The sequence below is a fragment of the Macadamia integrifolia genome, chromosome 9, assembly GCF_013358625.1.
Source record: "Macadamia integrifolia cultivar HAES 741 chromosome 9, SCU_Mint_v3, whole genome shotgun sequence".
In the NCBI taxonomy this organism is placed as follows: domain Eukaryota; kingdom Viridiplantae; phylum Streptophyta; class Magnoliopsida; order Proteales; family Proteaceae; genus Macadamia; species Macadamia integrifolia.
The window spans coordinates 13,262,184-13,280,464 of record NC_056565.1 but is presented as its reverse complement, the minus strand read 5'-3'; the positions used below and the strand labels follow the sequence as shown (position 1 = coordinate 13,280,464).

Sequence of the window (18,281 nt, the reverse complement as noted above, 5' to 3'; positions counted from 1 at the left end):
CCCATATTTCGTAAGCAGACAGACCTCTATTCTCCTACATGTGTTAAGTTCGAGCCCAAATAGAATTTATCATGTTAAAAAATAAAACTATGAAAATCTAATGACAATAAGAAACTACATGAATATAAGAACTACTCGAAAATATAGTATACATGTCAATACACGAAAAGATATTTAACTGAATTAGGTGCTGAAATTTGATATGTGACCAATTCAATCGCAATAACTTTCTATCCATTTGTCAGAAAAGCTAAACCATCATGTCACATGACCAAAATTTTATGGGCCACCTTGATAAGCATATTAGGATGACCAGTCCCAATCAACTTTTGCCACCAAATAAAGTTATATAACTATATAAGATGATGTAGGAGTGAATTGTCCTACAGACCAGAAACGCCAAAGTTGATACTGTTCCACCGAAAGTCAAGTTACACTGGTACAGTTAAGAAACACTATTAACAAGTTCCATTGCCAACACATTAACACATTCACCGAAAGCAACAGGAGGAGCCATCTCTGTTTAATGGTTAAGTGTTATGTGAGGTCACCGAAAGCAAGAGGAGGAGCAATCTCCATTAATGGATGTTATGTGATTGTATGGTAATCATGGCTGCTTCTTCCTTACCTCTCTTTTTTGCAATGCTGTTGGAAAACGACACCACCCTTTGATCCCTCACCTCCCAACCACTTCTTCACCCTCAAGTGGGTTCTACTTTGGATTCTTTAGATTCTTCCACCAGCTCTTGTCTATAACCTCAGATTACCATTTTGCTTTCTTTCTCTCTCCTTTTCTCCCTATGCAATCCCTATTTCCTTTTGGCTTTTTATGTGTTTGACTAGTTTTTGTATTTTTTTTTTTATTGCCTAGATAGAGGATTATTGGTTTGTGCAGTTTGTGAGTGTCCACTTCATTCTACCATATGGAAGATGATATAGTTATTTTGATAATTTGATATCTATGAAATGGTTTGGATTAGTCACGCATTGAATTTTATATTCGAAGTTAGTCATATAGCTCATCATATATTGGGATGCACTCTAGTCCAAATATTGGCATGCCCCCTCTAGGTAATCTTAAAATTTTTATTCTTTATTTGGTCACTTGTCAATTTTGCTTAGGCTGAGACTTGACATGTGAACAAGGGACTTTGAGGTGTACCTATCCAACAAAATTTCAGCTCCATTCGACTTGTCACATGGCAATAGGTATGGATCCCATGAAAACCCTATAGATGAAACCAAGCCCATTTTATAGTGTCAACTTTTCTAGTGAAGTGATAGGAAAATGAAAAAGAAAAAAAAATTTTGAAGAATATAAAACAAATTATCATCCATTGAGGTCTGGATCCTACGACCTAACTCAAGGTAATCCAAGAAAACCCTAGATAAGGTACACTATTAAAGCTAACCCTTGTTTTAGTATCATTATAAATAAGTTTGTCAAATCTAAGCCCGCACTAGTAAACTCGACTAGTTAAATCTCGATATCGAAGTGATTGATAAGTAAAAGTCACGATGCTAGACAATGCTCGATTATAGCAAAAAAACAGGCGAAAGAAAAATTGAAGATATCAAAATGAGTGATTAGTAAAAGCCCAATGTTAGGAAAAACTCAATTATACCAAAAAAAAAAAGGCAAAAGAAAAAACAAAATATCGAAGTGACTGATTAGTAAAAGTCACGATGCCAGACAAAGCTCGATTATAGAAAAAAAAAATGGCAAAAGAAAAATGGCCCATGCAGGTCTCGAACCTGCGACCTTCGCGTTATTAGCACGACGCTCTAACCAACTGAGCTAATAGGCCAGATGAACATTGTAATCATAATTTATGATATTAATCAAGAAACATAGAAGAGAATATAATAAAAATAAAAGTGGAAGTGGTGATGATTTGGAAATGTGGTGTACAAATATATGAAAGAAAGATGAGTGGTGGTGACCGCTAAGAGGTAGGAAGAAAAGGACAGGAGAGGTGAGAGCATATGAATATGAAGGGTGAGTTGAGATCAAGCTCTTCATGCGCAGCCTGCAAGTTCCTAAAGAGGAAATGTAGTCCGACTTGTATCTTCGCTCCCTACTTCAGGGCCGACGAGTCACGTAAGTTTGCCAGAGTCCACAAGGTGTTTGGAGCCAGCAACGTTAGCAAAATCCTCGCAGAGGTGCCGGAGTTGCAGCGTGCCGACACCGTAAATTCCTTGGCATACGAAGCAGAATTGAGGCTTAGAGACCCTGTCTACGGTTGCATTGGTGCCATTGCTATCTTACAAAACCAAATGCTTCAGCTCCAACACGACCTCGCCATTGCTAGAGCTCGTCTTGCCCTCTACACTCACTATCTTCCTCCTCCTCTTCCACTTCCTCCTCCACCAGATCCTCTCCCGGATTATCTAATGCTTGATCAGGAGACCACAACTGATAGCAGAGTTCGTTTTGATCGGAATTCTTCCTCGGAATTTCAATGCCATGGTCCTCTTCATCTTCTTCAATGACCACCTCATTAGTTATTTACTCTCTCTCTCTCTCTCTCTCTCTCTCTCTCTCTCGCGCTCACATTGTTTGGGTTAATGGGCTTATCCCTTGTTCATCAAAGATCAATTCTGTGAAATTGAAGGGATATTTAAATTTAAAGAAAAATTCTTGCATTCCTCTTCTTCTGCTTCTTCTTTTTTTTTTTTCATTTTTCTTTTTAGATAATAAACATAAAGTAGTCGATGTTCGAAGGAAAAGAGTGAAATTTAATCAAACTGTCTTAAATGTCATTCAAAGTATCTCCCTCACAAGAGGATGGCAAAACAATTGATTTTTCCATTCCATCAATAATGGTAATTTTTAATTGGCTGGTCAGTTGGTCATGGATAATTTGGTAAACGTAATGAAAGAGTGCTTTGGTAAATCATTTAAGGCATCTCTCTCTCTCTCTCTCTGCCACAGGGCATCCAATGAAGGAAGGTTCAGGAAGAAAGAACGCATCTGAAGGTAGGTGGGTCCTGTTCTAATTATAGTTTCTATAACTTTCCATTCTGGGGCCTCTAACATTACACTATTAACTCTCTATAGCAACCTAAATAGAACAGCTACATGGTACCAACTCTAAGCTGGTGCTGTTCAGGATCCAAGTCTCACAAGTACTGATGTTAAAATGATGAAACTCAAAATAATAGAGAACAGAGATATACTACCACCCACATAAGAGGAGAAGCGAGAGCCCAACCGCATTCCTTAAGACACTCTTCTTCCTTCTTATTCTTCCTCAACCGCCATTAGACCTAATTGGAAACCCCAACCCTAGATGGCCTAAATAAATTTCTCTGACATTCTTATAGTGAGGTGGGCAAGACTATTGTCTGCTCACACTAATCTATTAATAATGCCTAGAGGTAGATCATAGGAGATGTTCTAGGACTAGTACAAGGATCCGGCTCTTCTCCAAGGCATTGGGTTCTTTGGGCCCTCATCTTGTCAAGGTCCTCCTAATTGTTGGCTGCCCCAGTGTGGCATCCAACATGTTGAAGACAATCTTTTTCCAAGTATGACTCCCAAGTTTGCCTCTCTGGTGTACCCATATTGGGAACTTGTGAAAATGGACATTCTCTACATCGATAGCCAAGATTAATGGGTTCTTCTATGCGTCACTATGCCTAGTGAAGTATAATATTTCACCATTTTCACTTAGTAATACATGGATTAATCCATGTGACAAAAGACCCACATCTCAATAGTAAAGTTTTAATCCAAAATGAGCAAAGAAATTTTCATTAAAATTACCAAAATGCCATAATATTTGAAATGAATAAAATACAAAATAACAGTTTTTATAATTTTAACTACTTCTTCTACTCATTTTAAGCTGAAATTGTATCAATGGGATGCCTATTTTATTTTATTTTATTTTTTTTAATAGGAAGGATAAATAAACATTGTAAATTTTACATGATTCAATCGCAAATGCACAGATGGAAATCGAACTTGGGACCATGTGTCTATCCACAATTCCCAATTCACTCTAACCATTTTACCTCTTAAGTTGATCGTACCTTCAGCAGCTTCTATTCCTTTACAGCAACAGACTCCCTTAACGGTTGCTGATCTTATTCACTTTCCTACAAGCACTTGGTGAGTTGACATCATTCATCATTAGTGGCCTGATGACATAGCATTGGCTATTTTATCTATTCCCTTACCCCTCAGTGACATTGAAAACTCCTTTTTATCTGGTCCCTACAGTAAATGGAATTTTTAGTCTCTTCAGTATACCTGCTCTCTTTGAATCCAGTTGACTGGATCATCATTTGGCAGCTTAGGCTCAATCTTAATGCTGCTACCAACCTTCCTAAATGAATCCAACCACAAAGAATCCCACTCAGTTATAAGTTCTTTTTGAAGCTACTAAGAATCTTGCCCTCAATTACTACGACCAGAACCAAAAGCAAACTACTATCAATACTTTACATATATTGCTTGGGATCCTTTGTAGCTTCGAGCAATCATCACTAACTGTTTTGATTTGTATGGTCTTGTTATTTCTTTGAAATCCGTACATATTTGTCGGCAGGCTAATAGGATAGCAGTGATCAAATTAGCCACTTTTGGTGCTAAGAACCATTGCCCCCACCCCCGTCTTTTCATCTGGAATCAATCCCCTCCACTTTTTGTTAATCATGTTTAGTACTTGGATTTATATAATGTTTGCTACCCTCAGGTAGTCAGATCTCGTTTAGCCAAAAAAAAAAAAAAAAAAAAGAGTAAGAACTCAGTCAACATCTGTACCACCAGTAACTAGGAATCTAAGGATCCAGATCTTCAACGCGCATCAGACTGTTGGAAGAATTCTCACACATCCCTAGGTCCACCCAACCAAACGATGCACATAGGACATTGGAGAACATTGCAACGAGCAATTGTAATTTAGTTTCTATATTACAATATTACAATGATCCCTTTGAAAGTTGAATTTTGTTTCTTGGAAAGATATTCCTTCTTGGATCCTTCTAAGCATCATAATGTCTAGCAAGTATAACATTTTCATTACTTGCCACATAATAATACATAGATTAGTTAATGTGATAGAAGGCTAGGTAAGCATTTTAATAGTACAATTTCAGCTTAAAATGAGTAAAGAAAATACATAAAATTACAAAAGATGTCATTTTATATCCTTCTATCCATCTCTATTTGATTATATTTTGATAATTTTACTAAAACTTCAAGTTAGAGTTTTGAACAACTTTCCTTGTATATTTTGAACTAAAATTTGTTTATCGAGATGTATATGAGATCCTCTAGAACATGAACTAACTCAAGTACTGTCAAATGGAAAATAGTGAAATGTTATACTTTACAAGATATAATGACTGAGAAAGAAAACCATTTCTTATGAAAGTTCTATACTAGGAAATAGAGAGAGGGAACTTCCTTCGACTCAGAAAACCATTTCTTATGAAAGTTCTATACTAGGAAATAGAGAGAGGGAACTTCCTTCGACTCTCTTTTTTCTGTTGAAATGGAAACTTCCTTGACACTAACATAGAAGCAAACCAACTACCAAGAAGCAAGTCACAGGCTGTAAAATTGGGGAGGGGGTGAGGATGTTGAGCAAACCTCAGGATAATAACTAATCAAATTCCGGTAACATAAAAGATCGAAAATTTCCAAGCAAAACGACCTTGAGGAGCTTTTGGATTACATGGAAGGAGATGGTCTTCGGTTTCACCCCACAACGTGGCCTAATCATGACCACTGGACAGCTAATTAGTTTTTCCTGCAGATCTCTCTCTCTCTCCCCACATGAATGTAATGATTCAGGCACAACAACTAATAGAAAAGATTAACATAACACCCTCAATCCTAAGATTTATGGGAGAGGTCTACATGCAGCTGGGAAGTGATGGAATCTCTACGTCCAACCAATGAGGGCATTGGAAGGGACATCACAGATTCACAATGGTTCATCAAAAAGGAACCCCACAAGTGAGGGAAGAGAAAACATGTCAAGAAGAGAGAGAATGTGAGAACGCTATACAAACCACCAGTAATGTGTACATATTTTGCTGGAATTTAAGTAGATCATCTTCCCCCGGGGTGCATAAACAAGGGAGACCAATCTTGGGCAACCAAAAATAAAAATAAAAATAATAAGGAAGCACAAGCTTCTCATTAGGGTGTGCCCACTTATTGCCTAAACAGGGTTCTACATCAAATGACAAACCCTACTGATTCATCTACTCTATGTTTCTCTAACCTCGTCATGAAAGTGTAATACCAAATTTACCAATAGAGAAATGACAAGGAAAAACAGTTGCAATTTAACATATTAAAGGCTACCTAACATACCAAATAAGAAAACATCTAATCAAATAAAATAAAGGGAAAGGGTTCTTTGAACCACTGGGACAGGATACACAAGCACTTCCATGTATATCTCTCCTTCTAACGTGAAATGACCTCACTGCCATCCCATATATGATACCATTTGTCGCACTTCAGTTGATGCAATTCTCTATGCTGCTTGCTCGGAAAACCCTCTCTCCCTAAAATAAAACACTGGAAACTGATTTGACTGTTCATAAGTTACTACAGTAGATAGGTTATAGACTTATAGGTACGAAGGCCCAACTAAACACACCCCACCCCTCCTTCCCCCCCAAAAAAAACAAAGATGGAGTGATTACTGGTGTCTGAAGCAGTTCCAACAATGCTGCAAATTACAACTTAATATTCCCGTTAGTAAAACAACTTAGGGACAAAATGTTACCACAACATCATCAGGCTTCTTATAGGGTTGACATTGATGTATCATCAAATTGACACCAAGTAGCAATACAAAACTTGCACTCAAAAAAAACAGAGAGACCCAAATGGTGATAAAGACGAATGTACAAGTACCACCATAAAGGCATGTTGTCTCAAGTAACTCAAAATCTACAGATAATATCCCATCCAACTCTATACTGCAGGGTTAAGGTCTACCTTAAGAGACTTTTTTCATGTAAGACCTGCATGTCATCTTCATCTTCATCTTCAAAGATGGTGAATCTCAAGCTATCTCCAACTACAACTTCTTCCCTGTCAAATTTATGTCAAGAGTACAAGAAAATGCTTATTAGCCTCTTAGTGGACATTCAGGATAAGAAGCGGCAATATAACATAATAGGATATTGTCCTCATGATCTCATCTTGCAATTGCAAAGATTTATATAATATATGGAAGAATAGCTTAGTACATCCTCCAAAGTCCCATCAGTGATTATTAAAAAGGGGGAGGGGGGAGGGGATTGAAGGCGAAGCAAATCATCTGACCAGGTACTTAAAACTACAAAACAATGATCCCTCTAAAAAAAAGCAACAACCCAGAAACTAATGAAAGAGAGTAAGATGCTTTACAAAACAAAAGAAGAAGAAAGATGCAGTAATGGAATCAAATGCTGCAGCGAAATACAGTTAAGAGACCGTGGGGCAATGCGCACCCCGCCCCCCAATTTAGTTAGGAAAAAGCTGAGTTGTTGTTGTTGGGGCGGTGCGCACCCCAACCTAAAAAAATGAAAAGGAAAACAAGCACAACGAAGGTTTCAACTGATAAATGAGTTCATTTCTATTTAAAAATTGATCATGTTCAGTTTAAACAGCTGCCTTGTATAAAACTATGATCTATTTCAAAATTCTGCATCCATTAATCCAAAAGTTTGCAAGGTTAAAGGCTTCCCTAGCACACTCATTTGCTTGGACATATATTTGACACTTAGCACTCATCAGTAGGCTTGCTTTTTTATTTTCCTCGGCACTAACATACCAATTCTTCTTTCTTCTATATTACTTCTGTAGTTCTTATCTACTTGAATAGGGGAAGGACTAGATTCAATTTACATCTTTGGCTCCTTTTCTTTTCTTTTTTGGGTCGCTGCTCCCTTTGCTTTGATGTAAAATATTTTCTGAAAGGTAAGGCATTATGTGAAACCCGGGTAAACACAACCATTGCCATGTATAGGTCCTATAGGATAAAATTTAATCTCCTTTTTTAATGTATTTTCACAAAATATGATGGTTAGATAAAACCTATGATGGTTATGGATAAGATTAAAAAGAATGTGTATTCAACTAATTTTGCAGGAAGTGCCTTGTGTCTGTAACAGCATATGGCATTCTCGAGAAAAACAGGGCCATATGTCCCAATCACTTAACAGAATCTAAAATTTTAGTTAATTAATATATATTTATCAATAATTGGCTAATTGCACCTAAAATATTGGCAACATTACATTCAACAAACAGTGCAATAAAAGCTAACAGATTGCCATGACCATCACAAGCATTCACAATTGGCTATGATCCATTTTTCAATGGAGCCTATATGGATCAAAGTCCCGCTGAGTGTCACTGAAGGTAAAGAGCATTCAAAGCTCATATTCCTGGCACTTCCCAAGAACTTATTCTATTAATAATGACAAATTGCCACACAAAGCTGTATGCTAACCATATTCTCCCCAAGAGCCTGTAGAATCGTAGATACAAGTACAAATCCCCTATTGGTTCAGTCGTTGAACATCTAGTGGTGCAATATGAGAGCAGTTGAGAAGACCAAGTGCTTAGTACTTTCAAGAACTTAGCGCCCATATGTTCCAAACTCCCATCTGTCACTTTTTAGAAAGTAGTGGACCTCTCCAACTGATAGTTTTAAAGGTCTTTCAAACTCAGTTCAGCATCTGAAGTGCAAATTCAGAGGATCTTGAGGATCTGAGTGCTTCACTGTAATAAATTCAGTTTCATGATAGTTCTTTTTCCCAATTTATCCTATCATTGGACAGGGTTTAAGAATTAGCACTGAGCTATAAAGCCCACAAGTTGAAAGTCTGAATGTGTTTTCTTCAGAAAAAGGCGATTCACAAGGTACCAGTTTTGGGTCAACTGGCTCTAGAAGGTAGTGGAGCTATCCAGCAGATGGCACATAATACCCTCAGGATTCATTCTTCGTTGAAGTAAATTGAGGATATCTCGAGGATGGAGTACTTCAGTTTAATATATTCAGTCCCAAAACCCCACCCCCCTATTAAAGTTGAATTGACTTTTTGTCTTGGGCCTTTGTTGTATTGGACTTCAAAAACCATAACTTAGAAATTCATTTGAATTACTTAAAAGTCATATAAGCTTTCCAGGAGCCAGAGTCATGCGGTTCTTTTAGCACTTAAAGAAGAATAGCCTTAGTGACCAGAAACTAAATTATTAAGAATCAGTCCAATAGGGTTACAGGTAGTTCAAGTTTTCAATTGTTGTTTTCTACTACTTTCTTACCTTCAAAAATCCAACAGGAAGATGTTAAAAATACGGCCACCAGGGGCAATGTCATACAGTTTTAAAACTTTTGGGTTTATGAACCTTGTAGGCAAATCATTAACTCAGCTGCGATCAATGTACATGTTTCTGTGCAATCTATTTCTATTGCTGTTGCTGGTATCCTAAAGTTAGCTGGTACTTTTGTTTCTTAATCTCCCCCTTTTTATTAAAACAAATTGATTTCGTTCTTATTTACTACAACAAATCTTTCTGCTGGTTGTGTTATAAATTTCACTGAAATTCTCACCTATTTCAGAACTTCAGTGAATTTTGACTTCTATTTCACTGAAATAACGTGCAAAAATCAAACCAAACAACTTCCGAAATCAAAATCACCCCATGAAATTGAAATAGAAATCATACCAAAACAGCCCTTAGCCTAGCTATTAATTCTATAGCATTACAAGGAAACTATAAACTAATAAAAATAGCAACTAGATAGAAAATTAGAAACACAAAGGATCTTAGCAGCTCCATATCTTTCCCACATCACCTGTTCACATGGGCCCACAAAAGATCTTCATGAACAGTGCCACATGAACAGTGTCACATGAGAAGTGCTGTGCGAACAGTATTCTTCCTTGAACTGCATCAATCACATAACAGACAATATAAACCAGAAACAGAGAAATCTCAGAAGTTAGGTTACAGTTCTAATGCAAATCCTAAACTTTTCTGTTCAACCTGGTCCAACTTGGGTCAGTTTTCTGAACCAGATCAGGCTGCAGTTCATGGTTAGAACCATTTCTTTGGCTCAATCTGATTCACAGAACCAGATAAGGTTTATTTAATTCGTGGGGCCACTTTGGAAGAGTTTTACAACCTTGCTGTTCCAAGGTTCCTGAATTTTAGGAACCTCATCTGCATATCAGCCTACATGGAGGAACTCTAAACTGACCAAAAACTTCAGAAAAGGAAACTTCCGCTCATTTGTAGACTATGTTTGGAAGTTCCCTAATCTGTCCAAACAACCTAATAGGTAAGGAACATATCCAAGCTATCGCCTTATACTAGCACAGGTCTTTTATGTGTTGAAAGTTCTTAACATTCAGGAACCTTGGAACCACAAGGTTGTAAAACTCTTCCAAACCGGCCCAATGAAGAAATGGTTTTATAATTGTTATTTCATTTACTTACGATATTGTTTCATAAATAAGAAAATACCCCGATTTGAATCCGATCATAATAGTTAAAAAATCAAATTCCTAAAAAATAAGAAGTCAACCCCCTAGTTCAAGAACAAAAATTAAACTTTCGGTTGTAGGAGCGAATTTCAACTTTCAAATGCTAGGGTTTTTTTTTTTTTCTCGAATCTGAAAATTTCATAAATCTTAATGTGATAAAACATCACTAAAAACCAAAAGAGTGGCAAAATAATATTTTGTTTTGACGTCTAAAAAATTAATTCCATTCAGGGCGATTTTAAATAGCATTCACATACACCAAATTGACCAGAACATAACTCCTTCAATATAAATCAGATTTAAACAATCTTCGATTTATTGGAAAGCTAGTTTTGTGCTCTACCCATGGTTCAAGAACTCGGTCGAAACCTGCGAAATTGGGTCTAAACGATATGTCCTGTAACTTTTAAAAGTCACAGGTTTCGACCATGTTTCGACGAAATTTCATGGGAAACGACCAAACTACCTGGTCTTGAACCAGATCCTATATAAGTTAGTTTGAAAAGAAACCCAAGCCTTCTTTAGCAGAATTCGACCCTCTTTTTAGTTTTTTTTTTTCTCTTAGGAGTGTGAAACTTGGGGAAACAATGGAGATTTCCATTTTTTTCCTAACAAAGTTGAATCTAAGGACGGTTCTTACTTCATCTACATAAGAAAGACAGCTTGGACAAAAAAGGTAAGTCCCAACTTCCCCAAAAATCTTTTTTTTTTTTTCTTTTTTATAGAATATATTTGTAAATAGAATAGAATCATGTAAAGTTTTTATATGTTACTTAGGAGGACCCGATCTACGCATTCACGGTGGCCGAATTTTTTGTTGCATGTTAACGCTTTTTTTTTTTTGAAAATGCATTTACCTATAACATATTTCAATCAACAACTCAACGTAATGATTACCGAACCTTTGGTTCACCACACAAGTATGACTTTATGTGCTTTTTTTTTCTTATTTTATGAAACTAATTATGTGAATGTGTTAGAAATGTCTAAAATAGGATGTACACAAAAAATAGGAAAAAAAAACATTGTTTGAGGGTTGAAACCTAAGTTTCCACCAAACCGGAAAAAATTCCTTGGTTTCCTCAAAATTTCCCAGGTTTCGACTGAAATTTCGGTCTCCCCAAGGCTCGAAACCTGGTCGAAATCCGATACCTTGAACCTTGGCTCTACCTAATACAAAAAGTCTCATGTAAAAATAAAATCATTGGACTAGTCAAACTTATTAGAAAACAAAAACATTTCTCTAAATCGAGAGCAGTTTAATTACTTACAGATAAGAACATATTTTACAATAACAGTATAAACCAAATGAAAGATTGAATATACCAAGACAATGATCATTTCCAAGAACTGTACACACCAAATGTATGTTTTGATAGTTTCAAACTTTCAATAGCTTGCTTCTTCAGTTCTGTTGTCTTCTAGTTCTATGTTGATTTTTAATGACTTGGTGTGGCTTAATGTTGATTTTTGATGACATGATGTGACTTAATGTTGATTTTTGATGACATGATGTGGTTTGATGTTGATAATTTATGATTTGATGTGGTTTGATGTTGATTTTTGATGACTTGATGTTGTTTAATGTTGAATTTTGATGTTATAAGGTGTATATTGTAGCATACTAAATACTATTTGAAAATAGGATAAATAAAAAAAATTACACTTGGTCGCGTTGCCTAGGCAGGTGCCTTGTCGCCTAAGTGCTTAGGCACCCCTCCAACTCTGTGTCACCTTGACAACTATGACCCAATCCCCCAATCAAAAACTCTATTTGTTGATTGTAATCCATTAGATACTTAAGAATTGAGATGTAAAATGATGCTTAACTTTAATCAATCAAGGATTGTACACTCTTTAGAGGAGCAACTACCCCTATCTAAGATTCTAAAATGTCAGAAAACTATCCCACAGTAAGTTTCACTAAGTGTTGAGCACAGGATGCTTTGTGCTAGTGTAATAGTGTTGTCATTGTTGTTAACACACTCAGTCAAGAGCAGACTGTGAACAAGTTTGACTGAGCGAGCGGTGAAGTGAGTTGGCCAAGCATGCAAGAGCATTGAGTGGTTTACTAGTGTGAGGTGAGCAGCTTAATGAAGGTTAGTTGGACAGATGGAAGCTTCTAGGCTCAAGGGAAGACTATTGTGGAAGAGAAGAGAAGAGCTGAGCAAAATTGGATAGTATGGGCTGATGGTTGAGCTTGGTTGACAGTCAAAACATGTTGATGGTGTGGCATGTAGTCAGCATCATGGCTGTCATGAGCAAATACATGAGGAAAACTGTTATGAGCAAATGCATGAGGAAGACTCTTATCCACAGTGCAGTGGGCAATCTGTTGAGCAGATGGTATAGCAGCAAACAGAGTGTCAGAGGCTCAAAGCCACTGCAAAGGCTTGTTGTGGTGTGGCATGTGGCATGGGAATGAGAATGGGATGACTTGGTTGAAGCTCCGGTGATGATGAAGACTCGACAAGAGAGTGAGCCGCACAAGAGGGAATCGACATAGATTGGAGGTGCCCGTTATTGTTGTATTCCATTCACATGTACTAGGCATAGGCAATGTTTTAATGAAATGCCTAGCCTAGTTTGAGCTGTAAATTGGGACATTGTTACAAGTCCATTTGATTGTAATCTGGGTGTCAAGTGAGCATTGGATAGAGGGGTGCTGTAGCACCTTCACAGTTGTAGCTGTGTAAACCAGGAGTTGTAGCTCCTTAACAGTTGTGGTTGTCTAAAGGCAGGTGTTGTAGCACCTTCAATATTGTAGATGTGTAAACCAGGGTTGTAGCTCCTTACATTAGTAGCTGCTAAAGAGTGTTAAGCATAATGTTGTGCCCAGTGAGGGCAATGCTTCATGGATGTAGGCACACTGCCGAACCAAGTAAAAATCATGTGTGTGGGTGATTATGGATTGTATGTGTAGATATATATGGAGTCTCTTCTACAGGATGGGTGTGCATACAGGGTAGACCTTGCAACATAGTCGTGTGTGCTTGTGGTTGAGAGGCAAAGTGTATCACACGACTATATGTATAAGTAGTTTGCAAAAAGGTCAGCGCCAACCAATCAGTTATTGGTACTTGTATGTGTGTTCCAAGGTGATGGGTGGTTTGTGACTATTACATGTGTTTGTGTGCTAAGTGTCAGTGACGCCTATGAGCGAGTAGAGGAAAATAACGAGTTGGGTTGAGTTTTTGTGCACCCCCCCCCTCCCCCTTTTAGCGGTCATCTCAGTTCAACACAAGGTTGGGTAACCTTTCTAACAATAGCAGCATAAACCCTCACTACAATATATTAATCCTGGATAAGGGACTCCTTCCTCCCATAAGCGAAACTGGTACATGGATTCCTAGTCACAAGAATCTTGCAAGGGGCCTAGTAGTGGAGCCAACTACTCACAATTGTTTCATGAAGTTCCTTAAATACCCTAAGCAAACTTTTTCATATCCACAAGGTATACACTCCTCTCCAAGGTTTAAAAACCAAGAATCGGGATCCAGATCGATCCCTGCCGTTTCCGATCCGGATTGGATCAGAATCGATTAGAATCGGCCCAGAATCAATGGAAATTTGATTAAAAAACCTTAAACCCTATTTTCCATACATGATTGATCCGATCCAGATCTGCCGGAATCAGATTGGCCTTCGCCCATCTGATCCAATTTTTCAAAACACTGCCCCTCTCAATTTGATTCTTGTAACGCCCTTCAGATTTTTCTGGACCCTAACCTCGAGAACAGATTTCCCATCTTTTGTCTAATAGAAAAGAAGGTGCACAAGAACAAAGAAGATGCACAAGAACAATGAATTGCATTCATAATAAACACCTAACAAAGTCTTTTAAGGAAAACTGTATATTGTATTATTCAACTGCAATACATGATAAGCTACAAGAAAGTTGCTTGAGGTGGCATGGCCATTTTCAACAGAGGCCTTTAGATGCTCCAGTATGGAGGAGTGATTTGATTCAAATTGAAGGAGCTAAAAGAGCTGGGGGCAAACCTAAAATGACTCTAGGTGAAGTGGTGAGGAAAGACACGCATAACTTAGGACTTATATAAAGTATGACTTCGAAAGAGCTAAATCGAGGATAAGGATCCATGTAGCCGACCCCATTAGTTGGGATAAAGTTGAATTGCTGTTGTTGTATAATTGTATTGCCTTGTTCAAGACATGTCACAGATTGGGCATGGTATTTGCTGAAAATTGAGGAAAATATGGTCCATAAATAGAAGGAGACTTTACTCATGATTACAACCCTGCAGCTCCTTAAATCATTCTTTGGTGTTTAAAGTTGAGGAAGTTGAAAGAAACGGAGTAGAGAGATTCAAGAAAATGGGCGTTCTTGTCCAAAATGCCATAGATAGAGTCATTCTTGCACTTTAACATTGCTCACAAGACAACTCCAATTAAGTCACTGCTGTCGTACACGGTAACAGTAAAGAATCCAATGATCAAGAGACAAAGAGGTCAACCAATTCAGCAACAATGATAACGGATTTGTCACAGAACAATCCTTCTAAAAAAACGAAGAGAAAATAGCATTTGGAGCTCACCTGTACTAGATGCATACTTGGGGCGCTTCACCTTCTCAAGCTCAAGCTGAGCTTCCATAAACATCTGCATCCTCTGGAACTCCAGATCTTTAGTGAACTCCATCCTCTGCCTTTCCAACTCCATCAACTGATCCTGTTTAGAGCTCTCAATCCTCTCATAAATCTCCCCAAACTTAAGAATCGCTCTGGCCAACTCCCTAATCGCAACCGCATCAGACGAAGAACCTTCTCTGTCTGTCCTCCGACGTTTCCGAATTCCACCATTAAACACAAAATCATCATCTCGATCGTCTCCCAAACCACCACGAGAGCTCTCAGAGGAACCAGCGGAGTTGAGCCTGGACTTAGACGAAGAGCCACCGGAATAGACGATGGCGTTAGGGTTGGGGTTAGGGTTAGGGTTAAGATTATCCTTGCAATGCTTGATGGTGAAGGAAACGGAAGGAGCCTTATGAAATAATGGCGGCGGTAACAAAAGAGGCTGGGGCAAACGCTTCTTGTTAGGATTGGGGTTGGAGTTCGGATTGGGGGAGGTGCCAATGAGCAGATCGAGACGAGAGTAGAAGGGCCATTCGGAAGTGCCAGGCTTAGACTTCTCGAGCTTAAATTTCTTCTTTAAGGTGTCGATCCGGTTCTTACATTGGATATCAGTTTTCCGGGGCTTGATGCCGCCCTGACGGCCGTTCACTGCATCGGCAACCTCCTTCCAATCTTTTTGACGGAGATTACCGCGACTGAGACGGAGATAACGATCGCCCCAGGCTTCAATTAGGGTAGCAGTACCTCCTTCACTCCAGCAATCTTCTCGACCGCCACCTCCACCGCCACTATGAGGAAACGGGTGGCGGTGGTGGTGAGACCTGGTAGTAGCGTGCGCACCCTGATCTTCCATAGCCTCCTCCTTCATGAGCTGTTGAATATGAAAACCTCACCGGTGGTGGTGACGTGTGGGAATTCAAAAAGTGACACGGAATTCGAACAGTGGTGGTGTACGGATGGCTAAGGTACGCCGGAAGCGAAGGAGAGAATTAGAACGGGGTGGAAGGGACAAGCATCGGGTACCGTCCCCACCAAATGGGTGAGAGGTGCAGAAGAGAGCCGTCGGCAGTTCATCTGATCGACGATAACGTCACCAGCACTACCGGTACGCGGTCGAAAGTTAGGATTAGGTTAAGGGATAGTCAAAATTGAGTAACCAAAACCCCCTCTCTCTCTCTCTCTCTCTCTCTCTCTCTCTCTAACTAATACGTAATAAATGTCCAATGAATCCGACGTTGCCGTTCCGGAAAATCCGATTCTTGAATCGCCGGGAGAACTATTACGTTGCTTGCGTGTCGCCACCGTGACTATAATAACAGCGACAGCGACGGCGACGGCAGAAATTTGATCCCGTAAATGATTTACCGGAAAAATAAACGGCTGGGATCTTGTTGTTACATGGGAGAGGACCCACTTGAGATATGTTACGTTTGTGTCGCAGGGAAGTATTCAATGGTCATCTCACCATTGTAGTATTGTTCCGTTAAGGCAACCTTGGCGTTAGCCGTGTACGGCACTGCCCCGACTACGGATTGGCCCGTTCTTCGTAAGGCTCTCGTCGTTATGCGAGGTTGGAAATGTGGGAGCTTTCAAACGGAGCATGCCTTTTTCATACAATGGGCATGCTTATATGAAAGTACATCAGGAGATACCATAATTTAATTTGCCTCATGTGTGTTAGGTATTTTCATGTCCGGCTGTACTTACATATTTTTTATGAAGGAAAAATAAAAGAATGTTGGGGGATACAAAGGTCTTAGAAATGTTAGTATTTATTGATCGTTAGATTAAATAGATCAGATCTATGTCATTGATTAAATATAGTGTGTATCTAATCTATAGATGCTGTTTTTTTGCAACTCATTTTCTTTCCCTTCTTCTTCTTCCTCTCTGTCTTTGTCTCTCGTGCTACCCAGAAAGTTGAGATTGACAATTAATTTAAAGGGGTTAATTTAGAGAAAGTGATAATAAAATGGAATTTTACCCTTGGATTTCAAGAAACTGTGTCCTGAGTTCGTTGGCAACCCCAATTGCATCCAATACACACTCCATGTGATTGTGTCCTCCCAAACACATATCTTAGAATGCAACTCCGTAATGTAGATTGGGTTTTGCAAGTGAACAATTTAAGAAGCATTTGGTTTCCTTCTTTAATCATTATCTTGTACTTTTCAAAGATGGGGAAGAGGGTTTTTCTTTTTAACGGAATTCTGAGACATGGTATTACATTACACACACAAAGTATCGAAACTAAACGACCATAAAGGATTGAGTTGAGACATTGATTTAAAAAGATTTACAGAGCTTTGAGTTCTTTGGCCTACCTTGGTATTGTTATTAATATCATCCCCTTTCGCTCCAAAATTGAACATTTAAACAACTCCTCCATTGCTGACTTGGTTTCTAGTCTCACGAAACTAAGGGAGCTGAATTAGAAAATCAAACCCTTCAACATGAATGAGAGTTGGACAGAGACAAAGATAAATTAGAAGAATTAGATCGCAAGGAGGACTCGGGTTGTTCATCAGTTCCACAAATTATTTCAGGCATCAAGATTGTAAAGAAAATTGAGTTGCCTAAAATTTAGCTCTGCAATGCTTGCAATGCAGCCCCCATTCCATGTCGATCCTCATAAAGTCAAGAGGTGGGGCAATTCCCTTGATTCTTTGGATGGTTGGGGCATTGCTTACATCATTTAGGGACACAAAAATACAAACATAACCAAGATTGGTATAGTTTCTACTTTTTACTTTCTACCTGTGGATCTAATATATGAATCATGTGATCTCAAAACATCTGAAACCCTATGAAAGCTAAAGACATCCAAAACCCTGAAACCCTATGAATGCTGCTTTCCGGCGTGGTTGAAGCAGCGTTCCGAAACCCTGAAACCCTATGAGCGCTGCTTTCTGGTGTGGCTGAAGCAACGTTCTGACAGCTTTCGACAGCATTTCGGCATGGCTGAAGCAGCGTTCCGACAGCATTCCAACGTGGCTTGAATCGTCAAACTGAGGGTGGATTTAGAATTAGGGAAGAGTTAAGGTGCATGTAGCAACGGTGGATTGAAGGTTTAGACCTCTTCTTTCAATCCCACGGTTATATTTAGGATGAACAAATCCTACGGCTAGTATCTCGCTAGCATTCCTAATACCTTTGTATCCCGCTAGCATTCCT

At 38.6% G+C, this 18,281-nt stretch overlaps 2 protein-coding genes and 1 non-coding gene across 4 annotated transcripts; 1 reads left to right on the top strand and 2 right to left on the bottom strand.

Moving 5' to 3' along the window:
• Positions 1-1,734: 1,734 nt before the first annotated feature.
• Positions 1,735-1,808, bottom strand: TRNAI-AAU. Its single transcript has one exon. It is a non-coding gene; the product is annotated as a tRNA-Ile (tRNA).
• A 125-nt stretch (positions 1,809-1,933) lies between these two features.
• LOC122089914 (LOB domain-containing protein 21-like) lies at positions 1,934-2,646 on the top strand. Its single transcript, XM_042659688.1, has one exon. The coding sequence runs from the start codon at positions 1,987-1,989 to the stop codon at positions 2,491-2,493; it is 507 nt and encodes a 168-aa protein (XP_042515622.1). The 5' UTR covers positions 1,934-1,986; the 3' UTR covers positions 2,494-2,646.
• A 4,022-nt stretch (positions 2,647-6,668) lies between these two features.
• On the bottom strand, positions 6,669-16,672 carry LOC122089912 (trihelix transcription factor ASIL2-like). Of its 2 annotated transcripts, XM_042659684.1 has the most exons (3): positions 15,069-16,672; positions 9,822-9,914; positions 6,669-7,066 (listed from the first exon to the last, which is right to left on the bottom strand). In XM_042659684.1, exons 1-2 carry the CDS (start codon positions 15,973-15,975, stop codon positions 9,826-9,828), a joined length of 996 nt encoding a protein of 331 aa, XP_042515618.1. In that variant the 5' UTR covers positions 15,976-16,672; the 3' UTR covers positions 6,669-7,066; positions 9,822-9,825. The 2 variants fall into 2 exon arrangements, with proteins under 2 accessions (XP_042515618.1, XP_042515619.1); XM_042659685.1 differs by lacking the exon at positions 9,822-9,914 and having other exon boundaries at positions 15,069-16,665.
• Positions 16,673-18,281: the final 1,609 nt, after the last annotated feature.

Bases quoted from the DNA above. Each gene is read 5' to 3' on its own strand.
- LOC122089912 (XM_042659684.1), bottom strand. From the start codon at position 15,975: ATGAAGGAGGAGGCTATGGAAGATCAGGGTGCGCACGCTACTACCAGG. The intron at 9,915-15,068 runs GTGAGCTCCAAA...TGATTGATGCAG, and splicing joins CAAGTATGCATCTAGTACAG to TTCAAGGAAGAATACTGTTC.
- LOC122089914 (XM_042659688.1), top strand. From the start codon at position 1,987: ATGAATATGAAGGGTGAGTTGAGATCAAGCTCTTCATGCGCAGCCTGC.